Source organism: Nerophis lumbriciformis, linkage group LG38 (assembly GCF_033978685.3).
Source record: "Nerophis lumbriciformis linkage group LG38, RoL_Nlum_v2.1, whole genome shotgun sequence".
NCBI lineage: Eukaryota > Metazoa > Chordata > Actinopteri > Syngnathiformes > Syngnathidae > Nerophis > Nerophis lumbriciformis.
Genome location: NC_084585.2, coordinates 1,898,218 through 1,915,920, shown reverse-complemented (window position 1 = coordinate 1,915,920; position 17,703 = coordinate 1,898,218). Strand labels below are relative to the sequence as shown.

The 17,703-nt window shown below is 38.9% G+C and overlaps 2 protein-coding genes across 2 annotated transcripts in view; both read right to left on the bottom strand.

Annotated features, from left to right (window-relative positions):
* Positions 1-16,627, bottom strand: part of nudt2 (nudix (nucleoside diphosphate linked moiety X)-type motif 2) — a 298,883-nt gene extending 282,256 nt beyond the window's left edge. Inside the window, exon 1 of the mRNA XM_072912642.1 lies at positions 16,532-16,627. The gene's annotated coding sequence lies outside the window, so the exon portion shown is untranslated. The remainder of the gene's footprint in view (positions 1-16,531) is intronic.
* The window catches only part of pcsk1 (proprotein convertase subtilisin/kexin type 1), a 52,936-nt gene continuing 38,666 nt past the window's right edge, over positions 3,434-17,703 (bottom strand). Inside the window, exons 11-14 of the mRNA XM_061932240.2 lie at positions 17,315-17,472; positions 10,345-10,478; positions 10,035-10,196; positions 3,434-5,242 (exon numbers count right to left, since the gene is read on the bottom strand). Of these exons, the coding sequence (XP_061788224.2) occupies positions 4,859-5,242; positions 10,035-10,196; positions 10,345-10,478; positions 17,315-17,472 (838 nt within the window). The 3' untranslated portion in view covers positions 3,434-4,858. The remainder of the gene's footprint in view (positions 5,243-10,034; positions 10,197-10,344; positions 10,479-17,314; positions 17,473-17,703) is intronic.

Below are 17,703 nucleotides of genomic sequence, written 5' to 3'. Positions count from 1 at the left end.
CACTGTTTGTTGCATTTTTGTTGCATTTGGCTTGATTGTAAAATATGTGGATTGAGAGGGGGTGTGACGTTCATATATTGTCAATATTCAGGGTTTTATCGTTCATAGAAAGAAAAAAAAATTCCATTCCGTTTTTAAGACGGTCTGTCATAACTTTTTTAGCATTCAATCAGACTTTATTGTGAGGTTTTGTATTAGTTTTCCAAAAAATAGATATACTGGCCCCCAGACACATTTTTTTCTCTAAATTTGGCCCCCGAGTCAAAATAATTGCCCAGGCCTGCTTTAAAGAAATAACGTGAAGTTTAAAAGGTGTAGACGGAAACTACGTTGCAGCAGAAATTAAGCAGCTATTAGCAGGAAGGTAACAAGTATATTAAAAAGAGGATAATAACTTTAAACAATTTTAAACAATTTTAATTTTTTTTAAAGAATTTTAAAATTAAACAATTTTGATTTTTTTTGAACAATTTTAAACAATTTTAAAATTAAACAATTTTAATTTTTTTAAATAATTTTAAACAATTTTAATTTTTTTTTAAACAATTTTAAAATTAAACTTAAAAAATATTTTTTTTGACAATTTTAACCCTAACCCCTAACCCTAACAATTTTAAACAATTTTAAACAATTTTAAAATTAAACAATTTTAATTTTTTTTAAAACAATTTTAAAATCAAACAATTTTAAAATTAAACAATTTGAATTTTTTTTAAACAATTTCAAACAATTTAACAATGTTAAACAATTTTAAACATACCAATTGTATTTTTTTAAACAATTTAAAAATTTTTTAATCAATTTTAATATTAAACAATTTTAATTTTTTAAACAATTTTAAATTGTTTTAATTTTTTAAAACAATTTAAAACAATTTTAAAATTAAACAATTTTAATTTTTTGTAGACAATTTTAACCCTAACCCTAACCCTGACCCTAACCTTTAACCCTAACAATTTTAAACAATTTTAAACAATTTTAAACAATTTAGATTTTTTTAAAACAAATTTTAAACAATTTTAAAATTAAACAATTTTTTTTTTTAAAACAATTTTTAACAACTGTTGGTGTGTCAGGAGGGCTGATCAATCCATAAATTAGTGGTGTAATTACCGAGGGTACCCAGTGGCCTAGTGGTTAGAGTGTCCGCCCTGAGATGGGTAGGTTGTGAGTTCAAACCCCGGCCGAGTCATACCAAAGACTATAAAAATGGGAGCCATTACCTCCCTGCTTGGCACTCAGCATCAAGGGTTGGAATTGGGGGTTAAATCACCCAAAAATGATTCCCGGGCGCGGCCACTGCTGCTGCTCACTGCTCCCCTCACCTCCTAGGGGGTGAACAAGGGGATGGGTCAAATGCAGAGGACAAATTTCACCACACCTAGTGTGTGTGTGTGTGTGACTATCATTGCTACTTTAACTTTAACTTAGTATCAGCAGGGTTTCCCCAACATGTAATTGAACGTGGCAAAATAAAAGCCGCCACACCTTCAAAATTATGTGTTTTTTTCCGTGAAAACAAATCAAAGTAATATAGTGTAATGTATGAATGGATGTAAATTATTTGCGCATCATCAACTAGTGAAGCACCGAAAATATGGCCGCCGGAAAAAGACTTTGATCACTGAGACAGTGCGGCCGAACCCGGAAGCAGCATGTCTGCCATGTGGATGTCCTTTAATATAGCCCAGATATGCAAGTGCTATCTGCCATCTACAAAATGTGCAATGTGCAAATATTAAGAAAACAGCGGCGAGAGACCATGAATTGATTTACATGGACCCCGACTTAAACAAGTGGAAAAACTTATTGGGGTGTTACCATTTAGAGGTCAATTGTATGGAATATGTACTGTACTGTGCAATCTACTAATAATTGTCTCAATCAATCAAAGACCAACCAGTGTGACGTCACGCAGAAGTAAAGATTCTCTAAACACTAGTACAGTCTCCAATAACACCAGAAAAAGATATATATATTTATGTTTTTTTTTTTTTTAAATAAAGAAAAAGTCTCTAAAAAGAATTGGAGACGTCCGTAGAAACCTGAAAAATGTAGTAAAATCAAAGAATAGAGCAAAACAATATAAGTTAATACTTATTAATAATAACAGATTTGTTTTTAAAAGCATGTATAACATGTTTTAGCCTTTTTAAAGAAAAATATATGTGTCATCACAGACTAAAACACATTATTATTATTCCTGACTGCTTAATCACTGTAAATCTTATTGATCTTTGTTGTTGTTGTTGATGTTCAGTGGGTGTTATTGTTTTGATTTTGTACGGTGTCCTTGAGTGTCCGTAAAGGTGTCTTATAAGTCAAATGTATTGTTATTATTATGCAAATGATATGACGCTGCCATAATTGACCACATTCTGGGTGAAACCCTGTTAAGTATTTGATTGATACAAGAATTATTACATCGATATTTTTATTTTCTCAATATCATTTAAAATTTTTCCCTGGACACAGAAAGAGTTTGAGTGCAAAAACCAAAGATCGTAAGTTTTAGGATCGTAGTTGGGGACGGCGTGGCGCGGTTGGGGGAGTGGCCGTGCCAGCAACCTGAGGGTTCCTGGTTCAATCCCCACCTTCTACCAACCTCGTCACGTCCGTTGTGTCTTTGAGCAAGACACTTCACCCTTGCTCCTGATGGGTGCTGGTTAGGGCCTTGCATGGCCATCAGTGTGTGAATGTGTGAATGTGGAAATAGTGTCAAAGCGCTTTGAGTACCGTATTTTCCGCACTATTAGCCGCATCTAAAAACCACAAATTTACTCAAAAGCCGACAGTGCGGCTTATAACCCGGTGCGCTTTATATATGGATTAATATTAAGATTCATTTTCATAAAGTTTAGGTCTCGCAACTACGGTAAACAGCCGCCATCTTTTTTCCCCGTAGAAGAGGAAGTGCTTCTTCTTCTACGGCAAGCAACCGCCAAGGTAAGCACCCGCCCCCATAGAACAGGAAGCGCTTCTTCTTCTACTGTAAGCAACCACCCGCCCCCGTAGAAGAAGAAGAAGCGCGCGGATATTACGTTTCATTTCCTTTGTGTGTTTACATCTGTAAAGACCACAAAATGGCGACAGGTTTCCGGTTCATGAAAAGACGCAATCTCTCCATCCGCACACGGACTACTATTTCACAGCAACTGCCTAAAGACTTTCAAGAAAAGCTGGCTACTTTCCGTGCATATTGTAAAAACAAGATAGCTGAAAAAAAGATCCGGCCAGAGAACATTATCAACATGGACGAGGTTCCACTGACTTTTGATATTCCTGTGAACCGCACTGTGGATACAACGGGAGCACGTACGGTGAATATTCGCACCACAGGGAATGAGAAGTCATCCTTCACTGTGGTTCTAGCTTGCCATGCTAATGGCCAGAAACTTCCACCCATGGTGATATTCAAAAGGAAGACCTTGCCAAAAGAGACCTTTCCAGCCGGCGTCATCATAAAAGCTAACTCGAAGGGATGGATGGATGAAGAAAAGATGAGCGAGTGGTTAAGGGAAGTTTAAGTTTACGCGAAGAGGCCGGGTGGCTTTTTTCACGCAGCTCCGTCCATGTTGATATACGACTCCATGCGCGCCCACATCACGCTGGTTTTTAATATATTATTAAAGTTTGACTGACCTATCTGACTGTTTTTTTGACATTCCCTTTAGCGCAGTTAGATGCGGCTTATAACACGGGGCGGCTTATAGGTGGACAAAGTTTTGAAATATGCCGTACATTGAAGGCGCGGCTTATAACCCAGGGCGGCTTATGGTGCGGAAAATACGGTACCTTGAAGGTAGAAAAGCACTAAACAAGTATAACCCATAGTTTTTACTTTTGTGTAGTTATTGTGCACAATTGACTTAGTTTGCTCAAACAATTGTATGAAATAAAAGACGAAGAAACTAGTTGAAATATTGACAATGAATAAACGTACAAAAATGTACAGTTAGTCCACGTGATGGGTATTGGTATCAACGGATCTCACTCCTGGGTGATGGGAATCGGCAGCATAAAACCCTGATGGGAACATCCCTAGTTGTCGCTCTATGTTAGTTTAGTTTGTTGTGACCCTTCTTGGCCACCGTATGACTCAATTAAGGACAATGTATTCCGCTAGGACAGTGAGTCTCAAACTGTGGCACGCCAAATAATCACCCGATGAAATGTTCCAACACAGTGTTACTGTTCAAACGGTGTGTAGTTTTACTATGTCTGAATGACAGCTCCTTAAGCTGTTTGTTTACATGCTTTTTTGATTTCTCTTTGCTATTTGGGCTTATTGGTCCTAATTAAAATAAAAACTAAGAATCATCTTTTGATATGATGTACTTAGTCCATAAGTACACAAACGTGTACTTCATGTTTAGTGACATGCTAATTCTTTTTTTTACACTTTTTTTTTCCAAATTCCATTGTATGTTATACTCTTCTGACACCACCAGATGGCAGTATAAGTGTCCACATAAGCGACCATAAGACCCCAATTCAGTAGTGTACACAATTTTGGAAATACGAGCTAAAAGGTGCTGTCCACGCATGTGGCCACTAAGCCTTTAGAGGTAAAGCTCGCCAAGACTTTTGCACAGCACTGCAGGTCACCTGACGTAAAAGTCAACATTATCCTAGAGAAAAGACGTATTGTGACGCAGGCAGTAAAGACCGAAAGGAGAGCAGAGAAGTTCCGCTTGACTCAGAACTAAAAACCAATTCCTGAACTGAAGACTAGGAGATCAGATATGCAGCATTTTGGGGGACAACATAGAACTGTATAAGAGTTTTGAGGTCTCTTTTCTTCTTCTCCTCTTGGTCCTCTGCTTCCCAACCAACCCATTCTGGAATCAAACTGCTCTCATTTCTGCTGGTCAGCGTGGATGATGTGGAACAAAGCCTGCAGCAGGCGGTCATCTCTGTGCCTGTAAGGCTTGGTGCTGTAGAAGCCATCGCTGTAGTCACTGTAGACGCTGTCGTACTTGTTGACCATGTCCAGGGCCTGGTACAGTTTCTGCGGTGGGGTTCGCGTCGCCGGGACGGAGGTCAATCTTCCAGGCGGCGGTTTCCTCCAGGCTGACCGGGGCCCCTGGAAGGCGGGGCTCTGCCGGTTAAAGGCTGTCTGCAGGAGAAGCAGCAAGGCCTGCGTGGGGGACTTTGGAGAGTTCGCTGGTTTTGGGGCTTCCGTCTCTGGGTTAGAGGCTTGTGGGTTTGTCTTCTGAGGCGGGCGGGCTTCAGTGGGCTCCTGTATCGTCACACAGATGGAGAAAATATGATATCAGAATACATCGGAATACAAGAAAGCCACATGACTCGAAGTTTAAAATGTTTGTATTTATGAAAGTATTATGGTAATAATCAAGAAAATATTTTAAAAAAGTACACAATGGGATTGAGTAAACGTTATCAGTTTATGTATCATCAGTTTATTTTACATTACTTTATCATTCTTTGAATCTAATTTGAAATATAAGAGCGGTATAGCTCGGTTGGTAGAGTGGCCGTGCCAGCAACTTGAGGGTTTGTTGCGTCGGACCAGTTCTTCCTCCAAGGGAATCTAAGTTACTGGTCAATCCCAAGTTCTTTCGATGACATATATGCTGAGTAAGAGCTTTCGCCGTTGCTGCTCCCAAGCTCTGGAACGACCTACCCCTGAGTGTTAGACAAGCCTCCTCTCTTCCTGTTTTTAAATCCCTCTTAAAAACATACTTTTATTCCATGGCTTTTAACACTGAGTGATATCCATCCTGCAATGGCGCCCCATAATACACCTGCTGTGATCCTGTTTTTATGTTTTTATGTTTTTATTAATTCTATTTTAATTATTTATTTTTTATCATGTTCTGTTTGTGTTGTGTTGTGTTTGCTCGGTACTCGTTTTATCTTTTAACCTGCTCATTGTACAGCACTTTGGCTACCCCTGTGGTAAATTTTAAATGTGCTTTATAAATAAAGTTGATTTGATTTGATTTGATAAGAAGGACCATCAAGACAGAATTGGAATATTTTCAAGTTTATACTAAAGCTTTAGGAGTTCAACTCAACCAATACATTCATATCGGCTGCTCTAGTTGATCTAACATTCAAACAGGAAGAGACAACTTCTTGAATACGCACCCTCTCCAGAAAGGAATACAGGCTCATTGTTCTACTACAGATAAGATATAAGGGAGTACTCCAACTCCTACATTCCAAGTCTTCAAGGTAACACACACAGTTTACTTGCGGACATAAAATGAAAAAATAGAAAGAGTACAAATGGAAAAACACTAGCTGGTTTAAACATGACTATGAATAAAGAAATAACTGTTAAACATATACATGCATTCTCCACAGGTTCCAGGTTCGATCCCCGCTTCCGCCATCCTAGTCACTGCCGTTGTGTCCTTGGGCAAGACACTTTACCCACCTGCTCCCAGTGCCACCCACACTGCTTTAAATGGAACTTAGATATTGGCTTTCACTATGTAAAAAGCGCTTTGAGTCACTAGAGAAAAGCGCTATATAAATATAATTCACTTCACACTTCAAAAATAAGTGCACTTCTACCAAGTTGTCATTGTTCTTGTTTGCTGTATTTTACTGGAATCACTAGATAAATAACTGTATCATCAGTTAGTTTTCCAGTAATCAGGAGATAACTTACTGTATCATCAGTTAGTTTTCCAGTAATCAGTAGATAAATAACTGTATCATCAGTTTTCCAATAATCAGTAGATAAATAACTGTATCATCAGTTAGTTTTCCAATAATCAGGAGATAACTTACTGTATCATCAGTTAGTTTTCCAGTAATCAGTAGATAAATAACTGTATCATCAGTTTTCCAATAATCAGTAGATAAATAACTGTATCACCAGTTAGTTTTCCAATAATCCAACCCATATTCAATTGAATATGCTACAAAGACAACATATTTGATGTTCAAACTCATAAACTTTGTTTTTTGCAAATAATCATTAACTTTAGAATTTGATGGCAGCAACACGTGACAAAGAAGTTGGGAAAGGTGTCAATAAATACTGATAAAGTTGAGGAATGCTCATCAAACACTTATTTGGAACATCCCACAGGTGAACAGGCAAATTGGGAACAGGTGGGTGCCATGATTGGGTATAAAAACAGCTTCCCAAAAAATGCTCAGTCTTTCACAAGAAAGGATGGGGCGAGGTACACCCCTTTGTCCACAACTGCGTGAGCAAATAGTCAAACAGTTTAAGAACAACGTTTCTCAAAGTGCAATTGCAAGAAATTGAGGGATTTCAACATCTACGCTCCATAATATCATCAAAAGGTTCAGAGAATGTGGAGAAATCACTCCACGTAAGCGGCATGGCCGGAAACCAACATTGAATGACCGTGACCTTCCATCCCTCAGACGGCACTGTATCAAAAACCGACATCAATCTCTAAAGGATATCACCACATGGGCTCAGGAACACTTCAGAAAACCACTGTCACTAAATACAGTTGGTCGCTACATCTGTAAGTGCAAGTTAAAGCTCTACTATGCAAAGTGAAAGCCATTTATCAACAACATCCAGAAACGCCGCCGGCTTCTCTGGGCCCGAGATCATCTAAGATGGACTCATGCAAAGTGGAAAAGTGTTCTGTGGTCTGACGAGTCTGGCTTCGTAAAAAAAGAGTGCAGGTATTTTCCTGGCCCGTCTGCAGTCCAGACCTGTCTCCCATCGAAAATGTGTGGCGCATTATGAAGCGTAAAACACGACAGCGGAGACCCCGGACTGTTGAACGACTGAAGCTCTACATAAAACAAGAATGGGAAAGAATTCCACGTTCAAAGCTGCAACAATTAGTTTCCTCAGTTCCCAATCGTTTATTGAGTGTTGTTAAAAGGAAAGGTGATGTAACACAGTGGTGAACATGCCCTTTCCCAACTACTTTGGCACGTGTTGCAGCCATGAATTTGTAAGTTAATTATTATTTGCAAAAAAAAAAAAAAAGTTTATGAGTTTGAACATCAAATATGTTGTCTTTGTAGCATATTCAACTGAATATGGCTTGAAAAGGATTTGCAAATCATTGTATTCCGTTTATATTTACATCTAACACAATTTCCCAACTCATATGGAAATGGGGTTTGCCAGTCTTGAAGTGTTGGGCCAGCGAGAGTCTGTTGACTCAGCGTTCTCTGAGGAAATTGTCCTATGTTTGTGTTTTTGTAGGCTGTTGGAAGCATTGAAATCAGGAAAAGGATAAAAGTCTCTTCAGAGTTCCTGGAGAGGTAACCAAGAATGGCGAAAGATGTCAAGATGGTACAAAAGCCCAGGAGGAAAATGGCACACAGTCCAGTCCAAGAAGCAGAGCCTCCAGTGACCACTTTGTTGAAGGTTTGTTGGAAAGTTTTTCAAAGTTGACTATTTCCCATTCATGGATTATTTTGATATTAATGTGTTTGATCTTGTTTCGGAGGGTTAAAACACATTTAAGCTATGAGTGTTTCGCAGAGGTGGGTAGTAACGCGCTACATTTACTCCGTTACATCTACTTGAGTAACTTTTGGGATAAATTGTACTTCTAAGAGTAGTTTTATTGCAACATACTTTTACTTTTACTTGAGTATATTTATAGAGAAGAAACGCTACTTTTACTCCGCTACTTTTACTCCGCTACTTTTATCTGCATTCAGCTCGCTACTCGCTACTAATTTTGATCGATCTGTTAATGCACGCTTTGTTTGTTTTGGTCTGTCAGACAGACCTTCATAGTGCCTGCGTTTCAACAAATACAGTCACTGGTGACGTTCACGCCGTTCCACCAATCAGATGCAGTCACTGGTGACGTTGGACCAATCAAACAGAGCCAGGCGGTCACATGACCTGACTTAAACAAGTTGAAAAACGTATTGGGGTGTTACCATTTAGTGGTCAATTGTACGGAATATGTACTGTACTGTGCAATCTACTAATAAAAGTTTCAATCAATCAATCAAAAGTGTGAAGGAAAAAAGACCCTTTTTTATTTCAATCGTACATCCCGTCAAAAGCCTAAAGACTGACTGCACAGTTCCTGTCTTCACAATAAAAGTGCCGCTCCATCGCGCCTGCGCTTTCAAAACAAGAGTCTCCGAAAGCCAGCGCAAACAAGCTAGCAAGCTACGGAGTTTGCCGCCAATGTATTTCTTGTAAAGTGTATAAAAACGAATATGGAAGCTGGACAAATAAGATGCCAAAAACCCACCACTTTCATGTGGTATTAGACAGAAAGGAGGAACTTTTTTCTCCTCCATTTGAAAACGTGGACGTTATCATCACTACTGTCTGATTACAATCAATGCAAGTCATCAGAATCAGGTAATACACCAACTTATATTCTTGTCTTCATGAAAGAAAGGAATCTATATGTGTTAAACATGCATGTATATTCATTAAAACACCTTTAACATGTAAACAAAAACGGCAAAATATATAAATATAAATTATATACTGTGTATATATATATATATATATATATATATATATATATATATATATATATATATATAAATGTGTGTGTGTGTGTGTATATATATATATATATATATATATGATATGTGTATGTTACTCATCAGTTACTCAGTACTTGAGTAGTTTTTTCACAACATACTTTTTACTTTTACTCAAGTAAATATTTGGGTGACTACTCCTTACTTTTACTTGAGTAATAAATCTCTAAAGTAACAGTACTCTTACTTGAGTACAATTTCTGGCTACTCTACCCACCTCTGGTGTTTCGTGAAGCACCAACTCTGCAAAATATTGTCCGACCAAAAGAAAATGTAAAAGGATGAAAGAGCTTCCAGTCTTGACGTCAGCAAGCTAAAAGTGGAGCTAAAAGTGTGCGTTCCAAAATGTGCTACAACTCATGAGACAACAATCACTATTGTGTCTATTTTGGGTGGAATGTTTGCTGCCAACATCCTTTTTAGGCCCAGAACTATGAAACAAGCTCCAATGTTAGAGGGACATTTTAAGTGAAATGAATTGAAGCCTTTTAAGTTGAATGCATTTCTTTTAACGTCCAGAGCCCAGCCCTCACCTCCATCAGGTCATCCATGTGTTCCACACCACGCCGATCATTCTGCACAGCGTTGTAGGGAACGTAGACGCGAGGCTTCTTCATGTGCTCCGGCTTCTCTGACGTGCCGTGCAGGATCAGCTTCCAGTTCAAGATCCGACCCTCGTTCTCCATGCGGCCCGACTGTCGCAGCGAGACCAGGATTATTAGTCTCAGGCAGAGGCAACACTTTTATCATTTGTCAACCCAACGCTATCAGTTCGGACATTGTGACGTCCGCTTTTTTGAGCTTTTGAGCATCAACTCATGTCCAGATAGTAAAAGAACTTACAGTGTCGGTGATTTTGATGGTCCAGGTTCCAGAAGGGTCTTCCCCCCAAGTGTGGACTGACATGAAGTCCCAGTTCCTGAAGCCATTGGACGAAGTGTCTCGCTCGCGCTCAGCTAGCAGCACTGTGCTGGTGCCTGCGGAAAAACACTTTTAGTAACGACGCTTACCGTATTTTCCGCACTATTAGCCGCACCTAAAAACCACAAATTTACTCAAAAGCTGACAGTGCAGCTTATAACCCGGTGCGCTTTATATATGGATTAATATTAAGATTCATTTTCATAAAGTTTCGGTCTCGCAACTACGGTAAACAGCCGCCATCTTTTTTCCCCGTAGAAGAGGAAGTGCTTCTTCTTCTACGCAAGCAACCGCCAAGGTAAGCACCCGCCCCCATAGAACAGGAAGCGCTTCTTCTTCTACTGTAAGCAACCACCCGCCCCGGTAGAAGAAGAAGAAGCGCGCGGATATTACGTTTCATTTCCTTTGTGTGTTTACATCTGTAAAGACCACAAAATGGCTCCTACTAAGCGACAGGGATCCGGTTCATGAAAAGACGCAATCTCTCCATCCGCACACGGACTACTATTTCACAGCAACTGCCTAAAGACTTTCAAGAAAAGCTGGCTACTTTCCGTGCATATTGTAAAAACAAGATAGCTGAAAAAAAGATCCGGCCAGAGAACATTATCAACATGGACGAGGTTCCACTGACTTTTGATATTCCTGTGAACCGCACTGTGGATACAACGGGAGCACGTACGGTGAATATTCGCACCACAGGGAATGAGAAGTCATCCTTCACTGTGGTTCTAGCTTGCCATGCTAATGGCCAGAAACTTCCACCCATGGTGATATTCAAAAGGAAGACCTTGCCAAAAGAGACCTTTCCAGCCGGCGTCATCATAAAAGCTAACTCGAAGGGATGGATGGATGAAGAAAAGATGAGCGAGTGGTTAAGGGAAGTTTACGCGAAGAGGCCGGGTGGCTTTTTTCACGCAGCTCCGTCCATGTTGATATACGACTCCATGCGCGCCCACATCACGCTGGTTTTTAATATATTATTAAAGTTTGACTGACCTATCCGACTGTTTTTTTGACATTCCTTTAGCGCAGTTAGATGCGGCTTACAACACGGGGCGGCTTATAGGTGGACAAAGTTTTGAAATATGCCGTTCATTGAAGGCGCGGCTTTTAACCCAGGGCGGCTTATGGTGCGGAAAATACGGTAGATGCCTTTTAGTGCAGGGATGCCCAAAGTGAGGTCCGAGGGCCAAATGTGACCCGTCGTGTCATTTCCTTTCAACCCGCCAAATGTAATAAATATTTCTACTTTCCAGCTCCACAATCATTTTGTGGCTCGTCTGCAAGGACAAAAAAAGGCAGTAGATTTGACTCGAAAAAAGGGGCAGCTCTGTCAGCAGAAATTTTACAGTAAGTCAGTGGTACCATTTTTGCATTTACAGTAATGCAATGTAAAAACCGGAAACAACGTTTTTACTGAAAAAAAAGTAGCAGCTCAGTCGCTGGAAATTTGTGGTAAAAATAACAGCAATGCTCTTTTTTAATATCATTGCACTGTAAAAACATGACACTAGATTTTTCTGTAAAAAAAAAACAAACTGGCAGCTCAGTTGCTAAAATTTTACCATAAAAATAACATCTGTACTGTTTTTGCACAGTCATGCACTGTAAAAAAAAAAAAAACAATGACTCACTAAAATGTACCAATAAAAATAACAGCGGTCAATGTATAATAAAGATCTGAAATTTCAACATAGCATTTTATTACACTGAGTTACAGTATTGCACTGTAAAATAAATGACAGTAGATTTTTCTGTAAAAAAAAACCTGGCAGCTCAGTCGCTAAAATTGAACCATAAAAATAACATCTGTACTGTTTTTCAACTCAACGGTAATGCACTGTAAAAAAAAAAATCCCGCATAACAATAAAAATAAAAGCGGTTAATGTATAATAATGATCTGGAAATTTCAACAAGTTACAGTATTGCACTGTAAAAAAAAAAGGGCCATAGACTTTACGGTAAAAAAAAAACTGTCAGCTCAGTCGCCAGTATTTTACCGTAAAAACAACAGTGGTGCATTTTTTCAATTTACAGTAATTTGGTGTAAAAAACAGTAAATTGTACGGTAAAATTCTGGTGACTAAGCTGTGAGTTTTTTGGTTTTTTTTACCGTAAAATCTATTGATTCTTTTTTTTTACAGGCTAACAAGTTGCCATCTGTTAAAATACTTATTTGGAGGTATGAAGGTCAACTCCAGGCCTGAGCTGGAAGATATAAACATCCCATCAGTGATGTTTTTAATGTTTGTCACCATGGGTTAGTACAGGAGTGTCAAACTTGTTTTCATGGAGGGCCACAGTGCGGTCATGGCTGCCCTCAGGGGCCACTTGTAACAGTGGATATATGTCAATAACAATGTATAAGGATTCGTCTCATGATATTACATATTTGTGTATGCATTTGATTATTATATATTTTTTCTACATACCCTGTAAAAAGAAATCTAGATTTTAGGTTAAAAATATGGCAACTCAGTGGCCAGAATGTTATTGTACAATTGAATGTTGTTGTTTTTTACAGCATATCACTGTAAATGTAAAAACAGTACTACTGCAACTGTTTTCCTTTTTTTTTTTTTATTTATTTTTTTTTTTTATTTAATAATTTTATTTTTTATTTTTTTTTTTTTCGCTCTATGATTTTTTAACCTGTAAAGCACTTTGGTTCAATTGAAAAGTTGTGGTAAATGTGCTATATAAATAAAGTTGACCTGCCTTACTTAATGAGCATCCTGTCATTTGAATGTGTAATGTGAATGTCATTATGTGTCACTTTGCTGTCTCTTGGTCAGGACTCCATTGAAAAGGAGTTTTTTTAATCTCAATTGTTTTTTTTCCCTGGTTAAATAAAAAAATACAAATAAAAAAAATTGAAATAGATGACTGAGCTGCCAGTTTTTTTTTAAATTTTACCATAAAATCTACTTTTATTTTTACAATGTACAATTTGACGGATAACTAGCTTTGCAATCATAAGCCAAACAGATATTTTTAAGTATTTATTTTTATTTCAACAAAACATGTATGATAATATTTGCTGCATTATCAGTAATATCAAAGTTGCATGAAGTCCATGTACCGTATTTTTCCGACTAGAAGTGGCAGTTTTTTTCATAGTTTGGCCGGGGGTGCGACTTATACTCAGGAGCGACTTATGTGTGAAATGATGAACACATTATAATATTATTGATCTCATTGACGTAAGAGACTAGACGTATAAGATTTCATGGGATTTAGCGATTAGGAGTGACAGATTGTATAGCATGTTCTATATGTTATAGTTATTTGAATGACTCTTACCATAATATGTTACGTTAACATACCAGTTGGTTATTTATGCCTCATATAACGTACACTTATTCAGCCTGTTGTTCACTATTCTTCATTTATTAGGGCCCGCATGGCCCATTGTATTTCTTTCTTTATTATTCTTCCGCCGCCTCTTTGAGCACTAATTTGACCCACTTAACATGCTTCAAAACTCACCATATTTTACCCACCCATCAGGACCTGCGAAAATTGTCTTTTAATAAAAAAACCGAACCCCAAAACTCAAGATTGCGCTCTAGCGCCCCCTAGGGGAAAAAAAACTAGACTGCCTATATCTCCCACTAGGAATATTGGAGAAACATGAAACAAAAACCTCTATGTAGGTCTAACTTAGACCTAGTTTTCATAATTGTATATCATCGGGCAGAAATCAACAGGAAGTTGGCAATTCCCCCTTCAAGACAAAAAAGTACTAAAAACAGTCACTTTTGCCTCTTTGAGCTGTAATTTGACCCCCTTAACATGCTTCAAAACTCACCAAACTGAACGCACACATCAGGACTGGCAACAATTGTGATCTAATAAAAAAACCTAACCCCAAATTTAAAAATTGCGCTCTAGAGCAATTTTTGAATAAAACTGAGAAAAAACTGCTCCTCGGGAGAAAAAAAATGACAAAACTGCCTGTAACTCCCACTGGGAAGGTCGGAGAGACATGAAACAAAATCCTCTCCGTAGGTCTCACTTAGACTTACATTTCATAAACTGACAACCCCCAGCAAAAATCTACAAGAAGCTTGCTATTCCCCCTTCAACACAACATTTTTGTAAAAACCGGTCACCTTTCTTCAAACATTATCTCCTCTGAGCGTGTTTGTTGTTTCGGCTTCAAACTAGCACAGGAGAGAGATTGAACCCTTTTGATTAAAAGTTATCGAAAGAGTTTTAATACCGGCTCCGGTTTTGATTTTATGACCCTTCAAAGAGCCGCTGCGCTGATGTTGCTGTTTTTTCAAGAAGGCTGCTTAAAAGCAGGAAGCACCAGCGTGCCCACACAATGCAGACAAGGTAGGTACACTACACAAAAGTATTGGGAGAATTCGGACTAAAAGTAGACAAAAGTATTGGGACACTTATGACGAAAACTGAACAAAAGTATTGGGACACTTAGGACTAGCACCTGCCAAATATGCGGGCCCGACCAATGCTGCTTGCAGCTTTAATTTTAAATTGCCTTTCAAATGTCTATTCTTGCTGTTGGCTTTTATCAAATACATTCCCCTCAAAAATGCGACTTATACTCCAGTGCGACTTATATATGTTTTTTTCCTTCTTTATTATGCATTTTCGGCAGGTGCGACTTATACTCCGGTGCGACTTATACTCCGAAAAATACGGTATGTTTATCTGTCAAAATAGAACAGATCAAATACTTTATTGAGGCATTCATGGGCCGTGCAAGATGATGTGGCAGGCCACACCCACCCCCCGGGCCTTGAGTTTGATAGGTCAATTCCTCAATCACGGTCAAATCCCTTTTTGGACCATTGGTACGGTTAGGGCACCCCTGTTTTTGAGTGTGTGTGTGTGTGTGTGTGTGTGTGTGTGTGTGTGTGTGTGTGTGTGTGTGTGTGTCAGAGGTGGGACCAAGTCATTGTTTTGCAAGTCACAAGTAAGTCTCAAGTCTTTGCCCTCAAGTCCGAGTCAAGTCCCGAGTCAAGACAGGCAAGCCCCGAGTCAAGTCCAAAGTCAAGACTGGAAAGTCTCAAGTCAAGTCCTAAGTCCTGCATTTTGAGTTTCGAGTCCTTTCAAGTCCTTTTAACCACAGACTAATATATTAACACAGATTGTGTATGCTTTTCAAACGCTGTATTTATTTATTAAAACAAGTGCATTTTAAATTGCAGGAAAGAAAATTGTGCTGACATTGCACTTTATAATAGCACTATTAACCAGTCATTTTAAACATTAACTCATTCCTTTACAGAACAAACACATTGAAAAATAAAGTGCAAATGTACTTATTTGTACAAAAGTGTTAACATTGAAAAAACATGACATATACGTGAACATAACAAAAAAGTTGTACTTTTTATATGTCAGGGCCCTATGCTGCATTGCATTTGCAAAAGACCAAATTAGCCAAGAGTCTGTCAGTCATTTGTGCACGATGGGGGCGTAGTATGATGCCACCATGGCTGAAAACTCGCTCCACTGGAGCACTGGAGGCAGGCACTGCCAAGACTCTCATGGCCACTCGGAACAGTGAAGGAAGAGTCTTCATGTTCAATGCCCAGAACAAAAGGGGGGAGAGAGTTGTTTTGGGTTGGTGCACTACTTGTAAGTGTATCTTGTGTTTTTTATGTTGATTTAATTAAAAAAAGAAAAAAAAAAGAAAATTATTTCTTGTGCGGCCCGATACCAATCGATCCACGGACCAGTACCGGGCCGCGGCCCGGTGGTTGGGGACCACTGAGGTAAACAACCAACAGTATGTCAGAAAGCTAGCTAAAACGGTACACATATTCATAATATAGTATACATTTTAACTGACCTTTATTTTACTATTTTTGTCTTTTTTTAGGTGGCTAAAATACGCGGTGCTGCTGACCGCCGTCTAACGTTACGTGTGATATATTGACTAACGTAACCCTGCTTAAAAAAAATCACTGAACAAAAAGTATGAATAAGGTAGTGAACTGCAACAGATTCCCGTGTTTGCAATAACGTTATAACGTTAGCAGTGAGTTTACAGCCTCACTGATTTAACTACACAGCAAATAAAAGTCACGTTACTTAGCCAATAAACGTTATCTTACATTCAAAACTTACCCTTCTTTGTGCAACTTCAAATGCCGGACGAAGTTGGAAGTTGTTGCCTCTCCATCAGTAATTTTGGAACCGCATGTGTTGCATACTGCAAACCGTTTTGTGTTGACATCATCATCATCATCGCGCTATGTATATGTATATATATATATATATATATATATATATATATATATATCCATCCATCTTCTACCGCTTATTCCCTTTTGGGGTCGCGGGGGGCGCTGGAGCCTATCTCAGCTACAATCGGGCGGAAGGCGGGGTACACCCTGGACAAGTCGCCACCTCATCGTTTTGTGTTGACCACCTCGTAATTTTTATACCCAAACAAAATTATTTTAGGTATCATTTTTTGTTCACTGGCGTGTGGTTTGGACATGTCTTCTTCGTTGGTTGTCCTGCAATTTGATTGGATGAATGCTGTGTGATGAAAACAAAGTAGATGTAATTTGATTGGCTGTTGTACTGAGAGCACACCAGCTGACACACGCAACGCTGATAGACAAGTACACAATGAAAAATACGGAGCGCTCCCGAATAACTTTTTCATCTTTGGGTTTTGGGGAAAGTAGCAAGTCAAGTCAAGTCATGTCAATTCAAAAGGCTCAAGTCCAAGTGAAGTCACAAGTCATTGATGTTAAAGTCTAAGTCGAGTTGCAAGTCTTTTTACATTTTGTCAAGTCGAGTCTAAAGTCATCAAATTCATGACTCGAGTCTGACTCGAGTCCAAGTCATGTGACTCGAGTCCACACCTCTGGTGTGTGTGTGTGTGTGTTGGGGCCTCACCAGCTGGCGAGGTCAGTGTGATGTGCAGATCTCCTCTCCTGGTGTATTCGATGCTGGCCTCCACCTGCACATGCTCAAGAGAAGCGATGGCGTTCTCCTGGCCCGCACACGCTCTAGTTGGGATCTCTATGGTGGTCTCCCCTGCGGCTTTCAGATCCCTGTGGGACGCATCAGGAATAGCAGCAAAAGTTACACACAAACACACCTGCGTCACGACAAAAGGCTGTCCTATCTGTTGTAATTAGCCAGCGCAATCTGGTGAGCAACATTTTAATCAACAACAATAGCAGACACATATTGTGGTGAGCACCATGTTAATCAACAACAATAGCAGACACATATTGTGGTGAGCACCATGTTAATCAACAACAATAGCAGACACATATTGT